Source organism: Abramis brama (assembly GCF_963993115.1).
Source record: "Abramis brama genome assembly, chromosome: 6".
In the NCBI taxonomy this organism is placed as follows: domain Eukaryota; kingdom Metazoa; phylum Chordata; class Actinopteri; order Cypriniformes; family Leuciscidae; genus Abramis; species Abramis brama.
This window is the reverse complement of record NC_139968.1, coordinates 9,818,947-9,839,461: the sequence shown is the minus strand read 5'-3', so window position 1 is coordinate 9,839,461 and position 20,515 is coordinate 9,818,947. Positions and strand designations below refer to the sequence as shown.

Here is a 20,515-nt window from a genome sequence, read left to right as displayed (position 1 = left end):
TTTATCAACACTTGAATGGGGTAAGATCCATAAAAAAAGCTCAATTTTGAGCAAAAAGCTGAGAAAATCACATTTTTGTCAAAGACTACATCCAGATCTGATTCAGAATGATGATCAAAACACAGATGGATTAGATCGAGTCCATCAACACCCCCAAAGCTTCACACTCCTAGAGCTCATCCTGGGTCGACATTTCATTCAGTAACATTAGGCAGATTTGATTTATATGCTTTTTAATGTTGATGATCACGTTACTTAACATATATGCATATGATAACATATGATATCGCTTGTTTCTGCTTCTTCTTCACCTGTGTTTTGATCAGGAGATTCAGTACTCTTGCAGAAGATGTGTAATAGCGCCCCCTACAGTATAACAGTGAAAACACGGAATCCGGAATATTCTGTCACTGTCTGGGAAAAAGTTAAAAACTGGTTGAGATTCTGCACTGTGTGTTTAAGGTTATTGTAGATTGTCTGTAGATAATAAATAAATAAGACCGCAATTTCAATCCATATTGCATTTACATGTATTTCACCAGGAAATGTCCTGAGTGTGCATTGTCAAAACACGCTTCCGTGCTTCGTAAAACTGAATAATTTTGCAAAACATTAGTTTCAATTGATTTAATGTAAAAAAAAAACAAACAAATCTGTTGCCATAATCTGACTGACTGACTGTGAGAAAAGTCATCCAACCAGAAGGTGGCGATATGCTGTAAACACACAGTAAGAAAAAAATCAGTACAAAAACAGAAAATATACTAGTAATTTTCTGCCAGGACATTATCCAATAAGTTTATAGACATTTAATTTAACCCTAAAACATGACACAATGCAAAATATGCGTAAAACACCTGTGAAAAATCAATCGTAATCCGAATGTACTACATTCATCATGCTGTTGTTGTAGTTGTCATGTGACTTACGTCGTCGGTTGCATTTCACAAATCATCTCCTGTGGCCTAATCAGTTCAGCACTTATTTCTCGCTGGAAATAGTAGCTTTTTTCCAGGTTTTTTCAGCTATTGAACTCCGACATACTGTTTTTCATTTACTATGTAGTAGGGAAGGATACAATTTCAGATGCAGCCTATATGTTGCCCCAAGTCTTGCCCCACCTTAGAAAACAGTAAAGGTCACACCTGGAAACTGTCCAGACTGCAGGGAAGTGTGAAACTAACTAAAAGTAAACTGAAATGTACATTTGAAAGTAGTTAAAAAACAATTTGAAAGTACAACAATAAAAAGTTCACAGCTGAAAAGCTTTGAGCCATCACGCTAGCAGGCTAACAGGTAGGAGTTGTTGTTTTCTGTACTGAAAGGCGTAGCATTATCATTAAAGCTGTTTTCCAGTCAAACAACCTGAATCAAAGCAGAACTAGGAATACATTACAACCCTCAACCCGAGTTCGAAGCACTTTTCAAACCTGAGCTTCCAGCTTCCTCTGACAACCGGTAATTTATTTTTCCGCTAGCTTGAGTTCTTTAATCTGGGCCTCCTTTCTTGTTCAAGAAAAGGTCAAAAACAAGTTACAAGTGAACAAGCCAAAGTCCCCACACTTGATTTGCAGAGCTACAGTTCTATTTAAAGAGCAATCTCTACCTCTGGGCGAATCAGATCTTGTGTCATCTGCTATCATTGCTTCTAGTCGGCCGAACATTGGGGGGTTGGTGGCTAGCAGGCACTCATGAAGGAAGGCCATTAGGAGTCATTGGGAAAATGTCGGCTGAGAGATTGAGGAACTCAAGCTAACTACAGCAGAACTGACACTGGTACAACAGAAGTCAATTACTTGTCCCTCAGCGACAGATTGCCTCCGCTTTTTCGAAGCATACACACCATGAGGTTCCCAGATTTGACTGATTAGCTGTCTCGCTACACATTTTAAATGTAAACTACTTAGAAAGTACACAAGATGATGATAAAAAAAATAATAAAAAAAAACTTGCCAGGGTGCAGGCAGGAACAGACTGACAAGTGTTTTTTGTCCCTGAACCAATTTAGTTCAAGCATTTGTCGACTACTGTAACTTTCTGAGTTAGTTTAAAGTGAGCACAGACACATTTCTGCAGGTTTGAAGTTTCCAGTTTATGGAGTTGAAAGAATAGTGACTGTTTATAAACAGGTTTTCTGTTTATAAACACTCCCCCCATCTTTCATTGGTCAGACCAACAGATAGCCACGCCTACAGCTCACCTTATTGGTTGAGCCGCTGTTGCTATGCTGGCCTGGTTGGGCCTCTCAAACAAACAAGTTTTGTGGCAGTGTTAACACTTTGGGGGGATCAACTGACAAATTTGAGTATTTTAATATTTTAATATCAAGAAATTATATACATTAGCTTTAAAGTTCAAATGTGGTAAAAAAAAAGAAAGTTTTTAATGTTGTTTATATGTCTATGTGGTGTTTTTAATATGCTTTAAGGCGAGACACTACAGGTGAATAGGGTAAAATTGATGAACACCATGAAACTTTCCCAGTTGATTACCTACCATTAAGATGAGAAAAAAATGTATTACAAGTTTTCTGTAATTTAATGTTTAAATATGCAAATTAGGCATTATCTAATTAAATATGCACTAATTTGCATATATTTTAAAAAACGAAATCTGAGTATTGGATAAAGCCAGGTTCAAAATTATTTTTTCATGGTGTTCACATATTAGATGGGGAAAAAATACAGAGGGATTTATGGATATCTACAATTGTTATTCTGTAAATCAGAATATACTGTCAGTAGCCTTAAAAAATTGTTTTTCGCCATGTGTTTTGAAATAAAATGTTATATAAATCAGGCTAGGAATAATATATTTACAAATCCCTCTGTAAATGTCTTCATGATATAACTAGGTACACGACTGGAGAGTTTGGTGTATATAGGTGCTACTGAAGTGGAGATTTCGGACTTGGAATATGAGAGAAAAGTCATTTTGAGAAAACGGGCTTTAAAGATTTATATCAGCCAATGAGATTGCGCATTTAGAGTTAAATCCCCCCTTTTACTTTAACATTCGGTTGTTGATAAAAAGGAAATGATCATATTTGGATCAAAAACACGGTTTGAAATCGCTGGTGTTTCTGACGTCACAAACTACCTTGTAACCAATCAGATCATCGTATGATCGTCAACGAATGAATCTCTGAGCTGGAGTGAGTGAGTGGAGGCGGGGCTCATTTGCATATTCTAAATGAGGCAAGAGTGTAGAGTTACATTCAAGCTGGGTTTTTTTTCAAGGGAAAAAATGTTTAAATATGTCATTTTGGTGAGTTTTAAAGGATAAAATCATTGACTATATGGGGACTTTAAGAATGATGGCATCAGAGATGAAGAAAGAAGGTAACTAAAACTTTTACAAAGGTGGCGCAGATGCCGTTCCTGAAGTGACAATACACAATAATACGAAGGCGACATGAATGTATTTAGCAGAGCTGACGACTAATTCATATTAATGCTTAATTTAATTCGACTGACAGCCCTGGATTGGCTAAAATACTGAACTGAATGTGTCTCTTTACACATCTCACTCGCACTAAATATGCTGCAAAACATAATTAAATACACCTGACTTAGATTAACCTTGTTTACAATCATCATAAACACTGATAAACAGACATGCGTATGCTATAGGCCTATAACTATACCACGCTGCTACAATTCTTAGGCTAATGAATCTGAACGATTTATTCTATTTATTATAATAGAGCATCGTCACCCGGCAAGATTAAGATGCCTTTGAATCAAACAACTATCTTTATTTCAGTCTTTTTATTAAAGAAATACTTCACGCTGAAATTAAATAATTCTGTCATCATTTACTCACCCCGAAGTCATTCCAGTTCATGAGAGTTTATGAGAGATGTACTGTAGCTACTGTAGCAATGCTCCATTCATGAATAAACTGTTTTTTGAGTCCCAGTTCATAAAATCAATCTGAATAATTCATTCAAGAATCTGACTGATCCTGTTCTCGACTCAATCTTGTCGCAGCAGTTCACCGCCGACGGCAGATAAAGATTATCAGTTAATAATCACTTAGATTTCAGTCTTTTCCCTCACAGAAAACTGTTGGGACTTGGGATATAGCGCATAATGAGTCATATTAACTATTTTTTATCATACTTTATGGCACTTTATGTCCTTTGATAGCTTTTAGTACTTCAACTTATTTTAGTACTTCAACTTATTTATTTCAGTTAGTTGCGGATCCAAGTTTACATCTCAAAATTTCAACTTTTTTCCTCGCAATTCCGAAGATTAGGCCTTTATCTAAAAATTCTGACCTTTTTCTCACAATTTTGAGAAAAAATGTATTTTTTTTTTAAAGAAGTCTCTTCTGCTCACCGAAGCTGCATTTATTTGTAAATATATATATATATTTATATATATATATACAAATAAATGCAGCTTCGGTGAGCAGAAGCTGCATTTATGATTCTGCTCACCGAAGCTGCATTTATTTGTAAATATATATATATATATATATATATATATATATATATATACAAATAAATGCAGCTTCGGTGAGCAGAAGAGACTTCTTTAAAAAAATATATATATAGCCTATTACCAATCAAAAACTTTTGAACGGCAGTGTAAATTTTTTTCCAATACTCAAATATATATACAGTAGAGGCGAAAAGTGGTAAAAAACAACAACACACTGACAACAACATGATCAGTTCTTAATATTTCATTGGTTCTCTCTTGTTTTTGCATGTGTTCATAATTTCTTCATATGACACACTGGCCAAAAATGATGTCCGCACTATTTGTCCCGTTTCATTGTGTTATCACAAGTCATTCAGGTTCAGAACGAGTAAATGACCTATAAACCACAATATTTCTACATTGGCAAAAACATCCTAAACCACGTTTCCCCAAAAAATCACCAGCAGCACGTGAGAAATGAACACTGAAAAAGCGTTTGCTAGTGAATTTCACAATTTATGAAAACGGCAAATAGCGCATTGAATTAAACATGAAACAAACTGTATTCTGCGAACCTATACAGGAAAACTCAATTGCATCCTGAAGTCAGGCTGTGTGTGACATTTAAAACTGCGTTGTTTTGTCCCATGGCTGCTGTTCTGTTCTCAAATTTGGGTTTTTTCACGCTCCACCGGATCACTCGGTTCATGCCCCGGAGTGCTGGGAGTGCCGAGGCTGAACGGAAAGCTGGTCCGGAGTGTATTTAGCAATGCAGAGAGGAGGTGAAGATGGCCCTCATTATTCCCAGAGCCTTCTTCTCTTATCGGGCCCAACCAGGCCTTTTCTTCCCTTCCCTGCATTTAAATTGTGAGTCAAGCACAATTGTCAATAAATCATGGTGGTGGGCAGGCCAGCGTCATAGGTGGGGTGCAGCTTAAATAACGTTAGCCTGAGGGTGAAGAAAGAGCTAGTGTTTGCCCGGCGGAGAACATCCCGCAAAGTAGACAGGTGGATAATATTATTAAATGTATCAATGTAACCTTGACCGGGGACTCACAATAGACTTTCCAATGGCTACACAGTAAGACATAATGTTTTTGCATTACATATTAACAACATTTTTATATTTGATGAAGAAAATGTGAGTGGTTTTTGTCTGTGAATGGCCCTTTTTCAGTGTAAGCTAATGTTTTTTTCAGTGTAAGCTAAAATTTTCTTGCACTTTGAATACATGAGTGTACACAAAAAGTATTTTCTACAAACATGATGAATTATTCATTTGTAAATATTTGTAGGTGTTTATGGGGGTTCGTACCATATAACATTTTACAACATGTAAAAAAAAAAAAAAAAAAGCATTTATATGACTTTGACACACTCACAATTTACATTTTGTCTCAAAATTGTGAGAAAAAGGTCCGAATTTTTAGATAAAGGCCTAATCTTCGGAATTGCGAGGAAAAAAGTTTAAATTTTGAGATGTAAACTTGGATCCGCAAGAAAAAAATTCGGAATTGTGGAATATATATATATATATATATATATATATATATATATATATATATATATATATATATATATATATATATATATATATATATAAAAAATAAAAAATTAAATGTCGCCTTGTCAACTAACTGAAATAAATAAGTTGAAGTACTAACATTACAACAACAAAAAAAACTGAAACAAATAAAAACTATATAGAATTATTTTAATAAAAAATGAGAAACGCCCATGACAAAATGACTTAAATGTAAATTAAAATCAAAATGAAAACATAAAAATAAAAGGTAATTCAAAACAGTAATACATACTATAATAGTATATAATTAATACATATTTTTTCACTAAATATTTATACTTTTTTTTAACAAAACCTTTTTTTTTTTGCTTTTTTTTTATAGCTGCAAATTTTAGGCGAATAAGAATAAAAACAATAACAAAACCTGCTCATGCAATACTCACCACCACATTACAAAGGTGATATGGGCGATTGCCACAATGTTGCAATGCATTTTCTAAGGTGTTTACAGTAGTTTTAACTGTGTTGCCATGCGGTTGCTAGGGCATTCCGGTCTCTAGATATGGCAGGCATCCTTTTCTGTGAGTCTGTGGGATTTCTTTGTCGAATTAAACCAATTTGAATTATCATTCATGTCAGTAGCACAAACTATTCTAGCTCCAAACAAACCCATACAGATATTGTGTGTAGTAAATCACACAAGGGAGGTTTCAGAGTTTTCCGCAAGGTGCCAAGCAGTCTCTCTAGTTGCTTAGAAACCAGGAATTAAAGCTCTCTCTCTCACGCTTTCTTTCTCATACACAGCATGCAGAAATGCGTCCACTGCGGCACATCTGTGGTCAAGGTTTTAAACTTTGACTCTGTACCTTTGTGACAACCTTCGGGGCTCATCTATTTACTACACAAGCTGGACTAAGCGTAGTTAGCATTGCGCTAACGTTCGCCTTCCTTCCATCACATCTGCAATGAAGGGGAAATAGTAATTAGCTTGATATCTGCTCCCCACCCAAAGCAATTTTCCCACCAGGCTTCATGATGCATGGTTTGTAATTTGGACTTTGGGGGACACCATACTCTGTCCTGTTACTCGTGGCGATCCTAATGAGATTAACGGCCCTGTTGCTATGGATACTGAACGAGATCTAACTCTTTAGCCTTTGGTCTGGTTGGTTTCTTCATTTCTTCATCAGCTCACCTCCTCCTCAACACACTCATAGAGCGAGAAACGGCATGCAGATTCGTTCAAGTGTGGGAAGCCGTGTCACAATGCTAATTACGTTACCCTGGTAGCGCTAATGAGAGGCGTGGCAATACTCTATATCTTTTCCATCCAAACGTTGTCGTTATGAGTTTGCAAAACTGTCCGCCGCGGTAATTGTCTCTGGCTTGTGTCACACGGTGCTTACTTTACCAACACTGCCTTCTTGTCAGTCGGCAACGCACATGTGATCTGACACCTCGCGTACGCTTCAGAGCTTCCTCGTTCAAGTGTTTGCTACGCTAATTAACTAGCGTGGAGGAAGACCCCTCTTTTAGCAGGTCCCTCGACACATGGGTGCCACTGCATAAATCTGCGGAGCGCATTAGCGCAACATGGCATGATTGAAGGGGCGTGATTATGGAAATGTATTATGTGATAGTTTCTTCATGAATCTAGTCTGTTCTTTTGCTTAATGGATCCAGGTCTGAAAGAGGAATTAGCATATTTCATCCATTCTCGGCTCATACTGTTTTGGGTTTTGAATGCTGGAGGCCATGTCTAAAGTGACAGACGTTCATTGGCCTCGATCTTGCTAGGGGGCTGCAGTTGTTGTTAGACAATGAACGCTAAAGCGAATTTAACAGACTGATATTTTATTCAACAAAAAAGTTTCACAAGAACATCAACAACTAAAGAAAAATCTTTTAAAAATATAGTTTAAAAAGGCATGTGGCAAGTTCTTTGGAAATATGAGCTCTGTATTGAAACTTCACTCTCTACATTAGGGTCCAATTCTATTAACTATGCCTTTTGCCTCAATAAACTCCCAATTACTGCGTATTAATAGTTATTAAGTTGTTAAGTGTAGGTATTGGGTGGATTTGGGGATGTAGAATAAGGTCATGCAGAATAAGGCATTAATATGTGGTTTACAAGTACTAATAAACAGCCAAAATCCCAGTACCATGCATATGGTAATAATGAGAATTGAACCATAAACAAGTGTTACCAAGTTTTTAATATTAAACTTTTCATAATCATTTAAATGTCATGCGGTGTAACCAAAGACTTATTAAATAATACATAATTACATAGGTAAAAATAAAAATTAGGTTTTAAAAACATAAATCATGGATGTTTAAAAAAAAAAAGTTTATATTTTAATCAAAAGTTTTAATGTCATGTGGTGTAACCAAGTAATGAGTAATTATTAAATATAAAAAAAAAAAAACTGTTTTACAAATATACATTATGGATTTTTTTTTATATAATGAGTAAAGCATTACAGGTAACGTGCATTACATAATCAGATTACTTTTTAATGTAACAAGTAAAGCATTACAAGTAACATGCGTTTTATAATCAGATTACTAATTTGACGTACCTAGTAAAGAATTTCAAGTAGTGCATATTACGTTATCAGATTACTTTTGTGATGTAACTGCAGATTACATTCTAATAACCCAAATACATTTATTTACAGCCAAAAAAGTAACTACAGACAGAGTATTTTAAGAACAACAGTCACAGTAATAGTATGAATTGTAGCTGAAATATAGCTGCATGATGTCCAATTTAGTGGACTAATGATTAAACAGAACTTCCTCCCAATCTAAAATCAATACACGGAATGATATGATAACAATGATATGACTCCTTAGATGTTACTTGATGTTACAATATGTTTTAAGCTAAATAACTATATAAGCTTTTTGAATAGCCGTCCACTATAGTGACCTCAGTGTGTGAAATGGTTAAATACATGATCATCATAGAGCCTAGTTAATATTAAATCGCAGCATTATGCAGTCAAATATTTTTGTACTGTATACTAAATGGTATAATTGATCTAGGCATCTGATTTAAATTTATTTGCGAAATAGCCGTATAATAAGAAGGATAATGCACGGATAGGATAATGCAATGCCTTTCGTGTCCACGTCAGAGTCCAGATCGCTCTGGCAAGGTTTAATCTGAGTTAATGACCAACTGACTTAGATGACATTAACTATTAGATGGGGGGTGGGGGAGGGGGTCTTGGACGTGATCGCAGAAGATATCCAGTGTGACTCATAACCCAATAAAGTGCAATCATAATCCCTCAAGTGACAGAAGACGCATTGGCTCTATCCCCGAGACAGACATAATTAGCTCGACGTCTATAGGCTCTATTCGCCCAGACTAATCAAAGTTTGAAACTCCGGGGAAGTGCATAATTATACCCTGTTGGTATTAGGGAAAGTATCCAATGATAAGCTAATTAAAAATGAAGAATGGCTGAGCGGTTTTGTTTTCAAACAATGCTCCTTTATATGTCACGCTTGATGTTCAATTTGTGTAAATACCTTCCATTAATTTAGTGTGAACTGAATGAAGTCAACCGAGCCTTTGTTTCCCATGTTTTCATCGTGGATTGCCGGCCCTCATTCAGTTTATTGTAAGGAAGGTTGGAAATATGCCCATTAGCAGCTTATTTCTGCACTCTCTGACTCATCTGTCATGTTACACCAATAACCATAAAGAATAAGGTGTGTGCCAATCTGCAGGTAAGTGCATTGACATAAAAAACAGAAGCATCTCAGCTTCCTGTTTTAAAATTCAGAGCTTTTTGCGAAAATGCAAATCCTAGGCAAATCAAGATTGCGTAATGTCATTAAATATTAATACTTCTGCAGCAAGCATAAAACACATTAGAGCTCTTTTCCACAGCACATCCTGATGAAATTCAATAATAACCAACTCCTCCATAATCCAGCGCCTTTTCTGGGAATGGATTCAAACTCTAGCTTTTATCGCAAGCCCACTAAGGAAGAAGGATAAACCCAACAACCCGCTGTTGTCTCCTGCTAGCATTCCGATAAGAGTCAGTAGGTGTGCATTCAGTATCAGCGTTCCCAGTACAGCTCACTGCAACATGACCTTTCATGGCCGTCTGTGCCCAGAGAGTGAGGAAAAACCATTACTTGACGCTTTCTGAGACGCCGCCAAAAGCAGGGACGCTTTCGTCGTGAGACGAAAGTGAGGAAAGACAAAGAATCCCTGCAGCTTTGGCCTTGCGGCTCCATTAGCGGGGCTTTCTCTTCAATGCTCTCGGTGGGGAGAAACGGGAATGAGGCGTAAATGACATTTGCTTTGGGAGCTGTAGGCGATCCTTGGAGAAGGATCCTCATCTGCGACTCAGTGGAGTTATTGTTGTGCTAACAAACCTCAGTACTCAAGGGGGCGACAGCGTTAACTTCAAATGTTGTTGTTCCAAATGAAAACACGTAAAAACATTCATAAACAACAAGATTTTCTTCAAACTGTTGCTATCCACCTTAACGATAGAGGAAACTGACCACAGAAGCAGACGGTTTATGCTAACGGCTATGATGGCATTCCTTGCTGCAATGCTAAGAACGCAATTAGCACAACATTTCCACCCATTAGCAAATTTTAAAAACATTGATGGATAATTTAGACTGTTTTCTATGGAAGCTTGTTTCCGCCACAGAATGAAAAATAAAAAAGGTAATTGCGACTTTTTATCTCACAATTCTGTCTTTTTATCTCAGAATTGCGTGATATAAAGTTGGAATCGCGAGTTATAAAGTCAGAATTGCGTGATATAAAGTCGAAATTCTGACTTTTTTTCTCAGAACTGCATGTTTATATTTCGCAATTCTGACTTTATAACACGCAATTGGGAGATATAAAGTCAGAATTCTGTGATATAAAGTCGCAATTGCAAGAAAAAGTTGATATCTCGCAATAACACGCAATTGCGACTTTATATCACTCAATCCTGATGTTATATCGCGCAATTCTAAAAAATAAAGTCAGAATTGCGAGATGTAGACGATAAAAAGTCGCAATTATCTTTAAAAAAGTTTTATTCTGTGGCGGAAACAAGCTTCCATAGTTTTCGGTCACTTTGTCATAAAATAAAATAATAATCCATCTTGACTATTCTTGACTATTTAGAAACATTCCCACAATATAACATGCTAACAGCTAAAACATGCTAATCTGAAATGTTTCTTCACCTTCCAAGCACAAAATAAAATGTTGTGAAAGAGACACAGCGCTTGATAAGACTAAAATAAAAACTTTGTTGCATTAAAAATACCCTAAAATTGCGTTCTGACATTTCGTAACGCAACGACGAGTCAAATAAAGCTTTCACATACTTGAGTAGTGTTTAAAATAATAATAAAATATTATAAAAAATGCCATTTACTATTATGGCATGAATGTATCCCAGAATGCATCTCGCACCAACCAGCGAGCGTCAATGAAGGAGGAGAAAACCCACATACTTTTCAAAATACTACTGTTAGTGCGTACGAAATGAAGTTTTAAGAGTTTTTCAGGCTAAAATGTATTTATTTAAAGCTCAAATCTGAAGTTTATTTGTAAAGATAGGATTTCTAAAGATAAAATTATAGGCAAATTTGAAAATTTGCACCGACTGCATTTATTCTATGATTTGTGTGCGATCAGAAGGTTGTTGAGGAAAGCAGTGACGTTTCCTTCATAAGACGACGGCGGGTAAAGACACCAATTTTTGTGTTTGCGGGATTCTCTCGCCGTTCCCTGGATTTCCCCTGTGCGAAGGGGGGGGTTGAGGCGCAAATGACATTTGCTGCGGGAGCCGTAGGCGATCTTTGAAGACGACTGAGTCAGACTTCTTTTCTGTGACTCAACGGAGGCCTGAAGATGTGAATCACAAGTAGACAGCATTCGCACCCTCACTTTCTCCGTTCTTCTCTCCTCTAATAATACAGCTTTTCACAGGCTGCGCATAAAAAAGGATTCCCACATGCAAGACAAATCCATTTACAGCGTCATTGAGGCCGAGCGAGAGCTCAGCCTCACAAATATTAAGTATGTACGATGAGACGAACAATGATTCTTTGCCTTTATGGAAAAGAAAAAGAGATCAAACTTTCGGATGAATTAGCACCAGATGTCAGGGAATTAAAAGTCGTTGTTGTGAATGAGATGTAGCAGGCAACCGTGGCGCGGATGGCAAGTTCAGACGATGTCACATGACAACATCAAATCCTTTTCATATTTTTTTTTAAACTATTGAGTTTTGGAATTTCAATATATGAAAAGCAAATGATGACAAAGGTGAAACAGCGATCATTTAATTACAGCGAGAGTGGACCTAAAAAAAATAACATCATTAAGTCTGATTTGAATCACTAAACTATACTAATAAAAATAATAATAATAATAATATAAAAAAAAAAAAAAAAAATACCATTTAGTTTTATGGCACACTATAAATCACATACACAAAGCTAGTGAGACCAGAAGAAACCCCTCATTATAATCCTTTTGTGTTGATCATGTGACACTGACCTCAACTAGACCTCTTAGTTATGACATGGATAAACTGTTTTAATATAACAGTTACCTCATTAGAGATAATAATTTGTAAGAAATGGGTCATACAACTTTAACTAACATGCTCAGCAAGATTCTCTTAAAACTGTTGCTCCATCATGACAATTTTAGACCTAAAAGGCAAAACTGATCATAAAAGTGTTCCTTACAGTAATGCTGAGACTGAGAGTTCATAATCAAACTGTGTATGAAATTAACTTTATTTCACTTCATTTAAACTGAACTTTATGTATTGCTGCCGTGTGCGTGCTCAATAATCCCAGGATGCATTGGCACGAACAGATTGGTGATATTATTAATGCACATATAATAACCTGCACACCCCAGAGCAAGGGTTTCTCATACACATTAACGTATAATCTACGGTTCAATCAGAGGTTAAGGTTTGATGACGCTTTTGCTATTAAGATGAATCTTTGAAATGTCCCTAGCAATTATCTGGCCAAAATTGTAGTATGTTTATCTGTTCTGCTTGGCTGTGCCCAAACCGATGCGTGTGGAAAGAGCTTCCTGAACCACCAGAAGGAAAGTCAGGGAAGAAACCAGACTGGTACTTAAATATTGATAAATTACTTAATATTAAAAATACATGAACAAACAAAGTTAAAACTAACCTAGATGAATATAAAAAAAGAAAAAAAAACTTGGTGTTAAAACCATTCACAGATACAGTATTTCTGAAACTAAAAATAAATAATAAAATAAATAAATAGACAAATGACCTATATCAGTGTATATATATATATATATATATATATATATATATATATATATATATATATATATATATATATATATATATATATATTATTATTATTTATTTTAATTTTTTTACTATTTTTACTATACTATTTTTATTTTTAGTATATTTTTACTATACAAACTTTTTTTTTATATTTTGTTGCATATATATATATATATATATATATATATATATATATATATTATATTTTGTTGCATATATATATATATATATATATGTTCGTATAGTAATCGTATAGTAAAAATAACAATTAAATAAATGTATTTATAAAATCATATACATGATAAATAAATAAATAAATAAATAAATAAATAAATAAATAAATAAATAAATAAATAACAGCCTTAAGCAAAAATATATAAATACAACATATAAAAGTTGCATTAAAAATTTACAGATTTTCCTTAAATTGAATGAATGTACAAATAAATAAATAAATAAGAACCTAGAAATATGCACTATATATATATATATATTAAAAGTTTCAGATTTTCTGAAACTGAATAGTAAAAATTAAAGTTATTTATAAATAAGTAAACAATCAAGCTTTAAATAATGATAATGAATAAATGAATAAATGAATAAATGAATAAATGAATAAATAAATAAATAAATAAATAAATAAATAAATAAATAAATAAATAAATAAATAAATAAAAACTTCAAACAACATGTGAAAAAATTGCATAAATAAATTCACCAGTTTTTCTGAAACTGTATAGTGAGTAAATAAACAAATAAGTAAAAAAATACATTACGTAAAAATATTTAACAGATTTTTCTTGAGTATTGTGTATGGACCATTAAACAGGTTTCATTGCTTAATGTAGGGATGTTTTCATAGTTGGGGACCAGTATAAATTAAAACAGAAAATGCATTATCTCACGACAAATCTTCTGCAGATCAAATATACTCACGTTAAGTTGGAGAGTTTCTGTCCACTGTCCAATAACTTTATATCCGGGAGTGTTGTTGATATTAATCTGATACTGGAAAAGATCGTAACGTCCCGGTGCATCACCATTCCGATTGAACGTGACGGACGTTCCAGCGCTCCCTACGAAAGAAAAAAAAAAAACGTACAGTCAACATTGTCGGATGAAACTACTGTGCATCAACCACACATCAAGGGGGAAAAAAACAACCTGACATGCCTTGCAGACAACAACATAAAAAATAAAAATAAAATTAAAAAAAGAGTTGCGCTCCATAGAGAAAAAAAGTTTGTTTGTTCGTGACAGAAACACAAACAGCGCGTGGCCCTCAGGCCAGGAGCGGAGACTGACACGTCCTGACACTCAATCTCAAGCGATAGTTTGAAGAGCTTTACCTGCAGGGCTTGGCATTCACCATCACAAATCTGCCACAACACAATCAACAGTGTCTTTCTCAAGCTTCCTCTCGCCACACTCACACTCATTACACGGAGACTCATGGCTTGTGCCGGGTCGCTCTCAGGACGACTCTCTGATTGGAGAAACGTTCCCTCGAAAGGGAAGACCACTGCTTTACTGCGGCCATTAAATCAGCGCTTTTACTGGTTTTGAGCGCTCATCTGTGGAAAAACCTAATCGAAAACAACAAAATATTAAATTACGGATGCCTCCGGATTCTCTCAAACGATTATTTTTCTGCGCTGATCCACAAAGATTATTAATTGGAAAGTTTAATTATGAATAATTCTGTTCATTCCGTTTACAGATGAAGAGACGGACTTAATAGATATTAGAAGATAGAAAAATGTATATTCATCAAGGATTGTTTTTGCAGTCACATCCTGACCAGAGTATGTGTCTATCTATCGTCTGTCTGTCTGTCTATCTATCGTCTGTCTGTCTATCTGTCTATCTATCTATCTATCTGTCTGTCTGTCTATCTATCTAACTGTCATTGTTTATCTATCTATCTATCTATCTATCTATCTATCTATCTATCTATCTATCTATCTATCTATCTATCTATCTATCTATCTATCTATCTGTCTGTCTGTCTGTCTGTCTGTCTGTCTATCTATCTATCTATCTATCTATCTATCTATCTATCTATCTATCTATCTATCTATCTGTCTGTCTGTCTGTCTGTCTGTCCATCCGTCTCTATCTCTCTATCTATCTATCTATCTATCTATCTATCTATCTATCTATCTATCTATCTATCTATCTATCTATCTATCTGTCTGTCTGTCTGTCTGTCCATCCGTCTCTATCTATCTATCTATCTATCTATCTATCTATCTATCTATCTATCTATCTATCTATCTATCTATCTATCTATCTGTCTATCTATCTATCTATCTATCTATCTATCTATCTATCTATCTATCTGTCTGTCTGTCTGTCTGTCCATCCGTCTCTATCTATCTATCTATCTATCTATCTATCTATCTATCTATCTATCTATCTATCTATCTATCTATCTATCTATCTGTCTGTCTGTCTGTCTGTCTGTCTGTCTGTCTGTCTGTCTGTCTGTCTATCTATCAATCTATCTGTCTGTCTGTCCATCCGTCTCTATCTATCTATCTATCTATCTATCTATCTATCTATCTATCTATCTATCTATCTATCTATCTATCTATCTATCTATCTATCTATCTATCTGTCTGTCTGTCTGTCTGTCTGTCTGTCTGTCTGTCTATCTATCTATCTATCTATCTATCTATCTATCTATCTATCTATCTGTCTGTCTGTCTGCAGAGGTTATGCTCTGCAATGTAATTTACTGTTTTTTCTTTATATTATTCTGCATGTTAATTGCACCACTTGACTTGGTTGGTCACATGACTTTAATTTAGTAGACAACAGTTTTCCCTGCCTCCCTGAACACAGAAATACAAAAGATCGACTGTTGCGTCACATTGAGCGACATGGGCGGACACAAAAGTTCTTTCATTACCCAGTCACTTCAGCATCGCCCGCCGCCTTTCAGGTTCATGTTGTTTGTTCGAGTTACTGTTAAAAGGGCATCATGGGAAGAAGGAAGAAATATCTTATTCTAATAATAGACTTTGGGGAGAATGAAGATGCTGAAAACTACAGGAGCTAAATGACACCGACACGCTAGCAACACTTAAGAGCGGATGAGGGCCTGAAAAACAGCTGAATGCCACAAATAACAGCTTTCCAGCTTTCAGAGTTCAATGATGGATGCTTTTATGTACCAGGTGTCGAGTTTTATCATTTATGTTTCATTTTTCACCTCACGCATGTCCCAGTTACGTCACATCACCGCAGTGCATTCTCCCAAACTTCTAAGCTACTCAATATTATACAGTAATTGCACTTGGACTTGGATAAGTATATTAATTATTAGTATGCGAGGAGCCTCTGAATCTTTTTTTAATGTTTTCGTTGGAGGAACCCTTTGAAAAAATGCCAGAAGCGTCATTCGCCAAAACTTCAAGCAGTATGTTCTCTCTCTTTTTTATTTAATCCATCTTCCATCCTTTCATCACAAGAGTTAACATGCCTAAATAACCAGCAGACATAAATAGGGCTGCATCATTTCATCAATAAGAAGAGTTACTAGATAAACAAGTAGCTGTGTGACATACTCTTCCATCAATACTGAATTAAAGACTTTAGATATATATAAAGACTGTGTATTTGTATTACTATGAATGGAATGGTGGAATAAGTCCTGCCTTCTAAATAAATGAATCTGAAAAATGCCGTTTTTGGTCATAAGCGTTTAGAAACAAAATGTATGTGACAGTTGTCGTAAGATTTCATTGATGATTTCAAATATGAAATTTAATCATAAGTTTGGTGAACAGCTTTGGAGAATTTGATGTTTCCTTATTCAAAGAGATTGAAGCTGTATTTGCGTTACAATTTTTTTTTTTAAAGATGGCCGCCGAGTGAAATGACTTGCCTGGAAGGGACTTTTATTGTGTCTTCTTTAATGTATTTTCATATGTGGCAAGCTGCTTAAACTGGCTATATTTATATAGTTCATATATTGTTTGAATTAGATCAGAATTTATATTTTAATCATAACCTGCATGTCTCAATGTACAATTTTAAAGTATGGAGAGTAAAACCAAAACCTTCTTATGCATGTACAATTGATAGATTTACATAGATTTACAAAGGTTTATGATTCCTCTGTCAGTACAAATGACATATTCATATTTATATGAAATACAAATGACACTTTTATAAAGGAATTAGCAAAATTTGCGTTGAGGAATTCATTATCATGAACACAATAAGAAGTTTAAAGCTGAAATTGTGTAAAGTGTAGCGGCATAAATGTTAATGTAATATTATTTATTATAAATCGATAAATTCAATATTCCATGATGATTCATGTTTCAACAGTCGAACATTGCATTTCACAATAAAAGAAGTCATGCATGAATATACATTCTGGATATATATTTGAATTATATATATGCCAGAGGGAAGGTTTTCTTATTGTGTACGCAATGGTCATAAATTATAAACAATGTACAAGTATTACTGTGCTACTGTAAACAATATCAAAAACAATAGAAGCAAAGGTACGAAACTGCCATTTTGCTTTTTTTTTGTGTGTGTGTGTGTGTAAATTTGCATTTTTTTGATAGATATTGTCAACAATAAAATTTGGGTCAAAATGAGAACTGAAATATGTATTAAAAATATGAAATATAAATTTAATAATACAGTGTTCGTGTGTGTGTGTGTGTATGTTTGTGTGTGTGTGTGTGTGTGTGTGTGCGTAGCTTTGATGCAATACTATTGCAATATGTTTTTTTTGTTCTTTTCAGGTCATAAAATGAAATGGATACTCATCATAAGACTTTTCAGTGATAGTAAACATTTGATCAAATGCTTGTTATCAAGATAAGCTCATATGTTGTTTGGCATTGTTGTGCAAACTATAAATATTAGATGTTTTACAAAAATGCAAGTATTTATACAAAACAATCAACATTGACAGCTTGGAAAACAAATATTTTTCGTACTTTGAAGTTTCACAAATAATAAATATTATTGAAAACATTGAATTCATGCAATTCGTAAAAGTATTTGACTATATTCCAAAGTAAAACAACAACAACAACAACAACAAAAACAACTACATATAACTATAACTAAAATATAACATATAATTCATGTTATAATTCATGTGTGGTGGCATAAAATTCTTGCTGACTTCATTACCGTTTTTGCCACCAGTCTTGGTTTTCTGGTGATTAAAAGTAAGTATTTTGAGAATTCTGATTTGAGTATATCAGCAGGCCATAAGTTATATCACATATTTACCCGTAATAGTACTTTCTCACCATCACGCAGACATCAAAGTTGCGGTTACACTTTGATCTAACAGTGCCCTGGTGCAGGACTACAAAAGTTTCACTTCATTAGGATGCATTAATGAGAGATTTCCTTTCTTCTTGGAAGTTTCCTCTTTCAGAGGTCCAACACAAAGGCAGGTTTGGGATATGTGAGATATAAAGAATTCAGGAAGTCCCACATAAGAAGTACCAACAAAGGTTGCTTCAAAGAGATATGTATACATCTGTCCACAGACGAAATCTGCTCGATATTGACGAAAACGTCTGTAACGTCTGTAACGTCAGAAAAATGCTAATTCCCAAAACAGAAAAAAAAGGAAAAATATTTTAAAAATCTAGAACGTGCAAAGTTCTTATAGTCTTTGAATTCATGTTGGTTTCATTAAAATATTTTTAAAAAAATCATTAAAGTTTCAACTCGAACCACATTTAAACTTGTTATAGTTATCTCAAACTAAAATTAAAATCATTAAAAAAACATTAATTGAAATAAAATAAATGTTTACTGAAATATATATATATATATATATATATATATATATATATATATATATATATATATATATATATAAATAAATAAATATAAATATATTTATATTTATAAATAATTCACTTAGTTGCCAAGGCAGCATCCTAAAATAACTTAAACTAAAAACTTTAATAATTAATAAAAACTGCATAGACATTTAAAAAAAAAATAATAATAATAAAATGGCAAAACGCAACTAAATTACTAAAACTTTAACTCAAATTAAATTGAACGTAAAATGTCAAATTAAAAACTAATTCAAAATATTCATAGAAACCATAATAGTATCTCAATGATACTAAAATAACACAGATTAGAACTGATAAATTTGGAATTATTTTAAACTGTCATGTTGCGTAACCATTAAGTAAAAATTAATCATTTCTAAAAATAAACATACAAACATTTATTTAAATATATATATTTACCTGATATTTTTAACATGAGGGTCTGCATGTGTCCTCTCTACGATATCACTTCCTGTTTTATGACTTTGCTTTGGTCGCACCACATGACTTTGTTTTGGTGGGCAAAAGTTTTTCAAATATTAATAAGCAGTGAATAAATAAGATTTGTTAAAATGTTAAAAGAAAGAATCATAAATGATTATGCCAAACCAATGTTATGTTTTCCTTTATAGCCCAAAAACACCAAAATGGTTTTTAATTTACAAATCAAAACATGTTAAGAAGTATTAGTATTAAGTAGTATTTTTTTATTGAATTAATGGTAACACTTTATTTTAACATGGCAAGGTTACACAAATCATGTACTTAATATAGAAATAACAGTAAATTATCAATCATTACAAGCAACTAACCCTAAGCCAAACACTAATCTAAGTGTAATGTAAATCTAATTTTGTAAATCTAAACCTAATGTAGTTAATTAACAGAACTCAGTACGTATTTGTGTAATTACACAGTAACAACGTCACCCTAAAATAATGCACAATATATCGGCCACCATTTCGGTATCTGCCGATATATGTTCATTTTTAATGTTATTGTTATCGGTCCGATAAGCCGATTTATTAAAGCCGATAAATAATGGATTACTTCCTTCAGCTGAGACACTTCAAATGCGCACTGTTCGCCATTTTATTTGAATTTTTTTGGTAACGAATGTTGGCCATAGGAGTGTAAAATTAATTTTAAAAATGACACTGGTTTACACTTTACTTTTTTGTTTGATTTATGTTGAAGTGCTTGGGACATGCTTTTAATGGTGAGACTTATATATATATGAACATTTCAGCCGATACCGATAACCGATAATTCTTTATATTTGAAAGCAGATAACCGATATTATATATATATATATATACATTTTTGTCGATACCGATAATTCTTTATATTTGAAAGCAGTTAACCGATATATATATA

General features: G+C 33.9%; 1 protein-coding gene across 3 annotated transcripts in view; it reads right to left on the bottom strand.

Annotated features, from left to right (window-relative positions):
• grm7 (glutamate metabotropic receptor 7) overlaps positions 1-20,515 on the bottom strand; it is a 210,868-nt gene that overhangs the window by 50,028 nt on the left and 140,325 nt on the right. For all 3 annotated transcript variants that reach the window (XM_084118050.1, XM_084118048.1, XM_084118049.1), the window contains one exon: positions 14,235-14,374. In XM_084118050.1, coding sequence (XP_083974176.1) covers positions 14,235-14,374 — 140 coding nt within the window. The remainder of the gene's footprint in view (positions 1-14,234; positions 14,375-20,515) is intronic.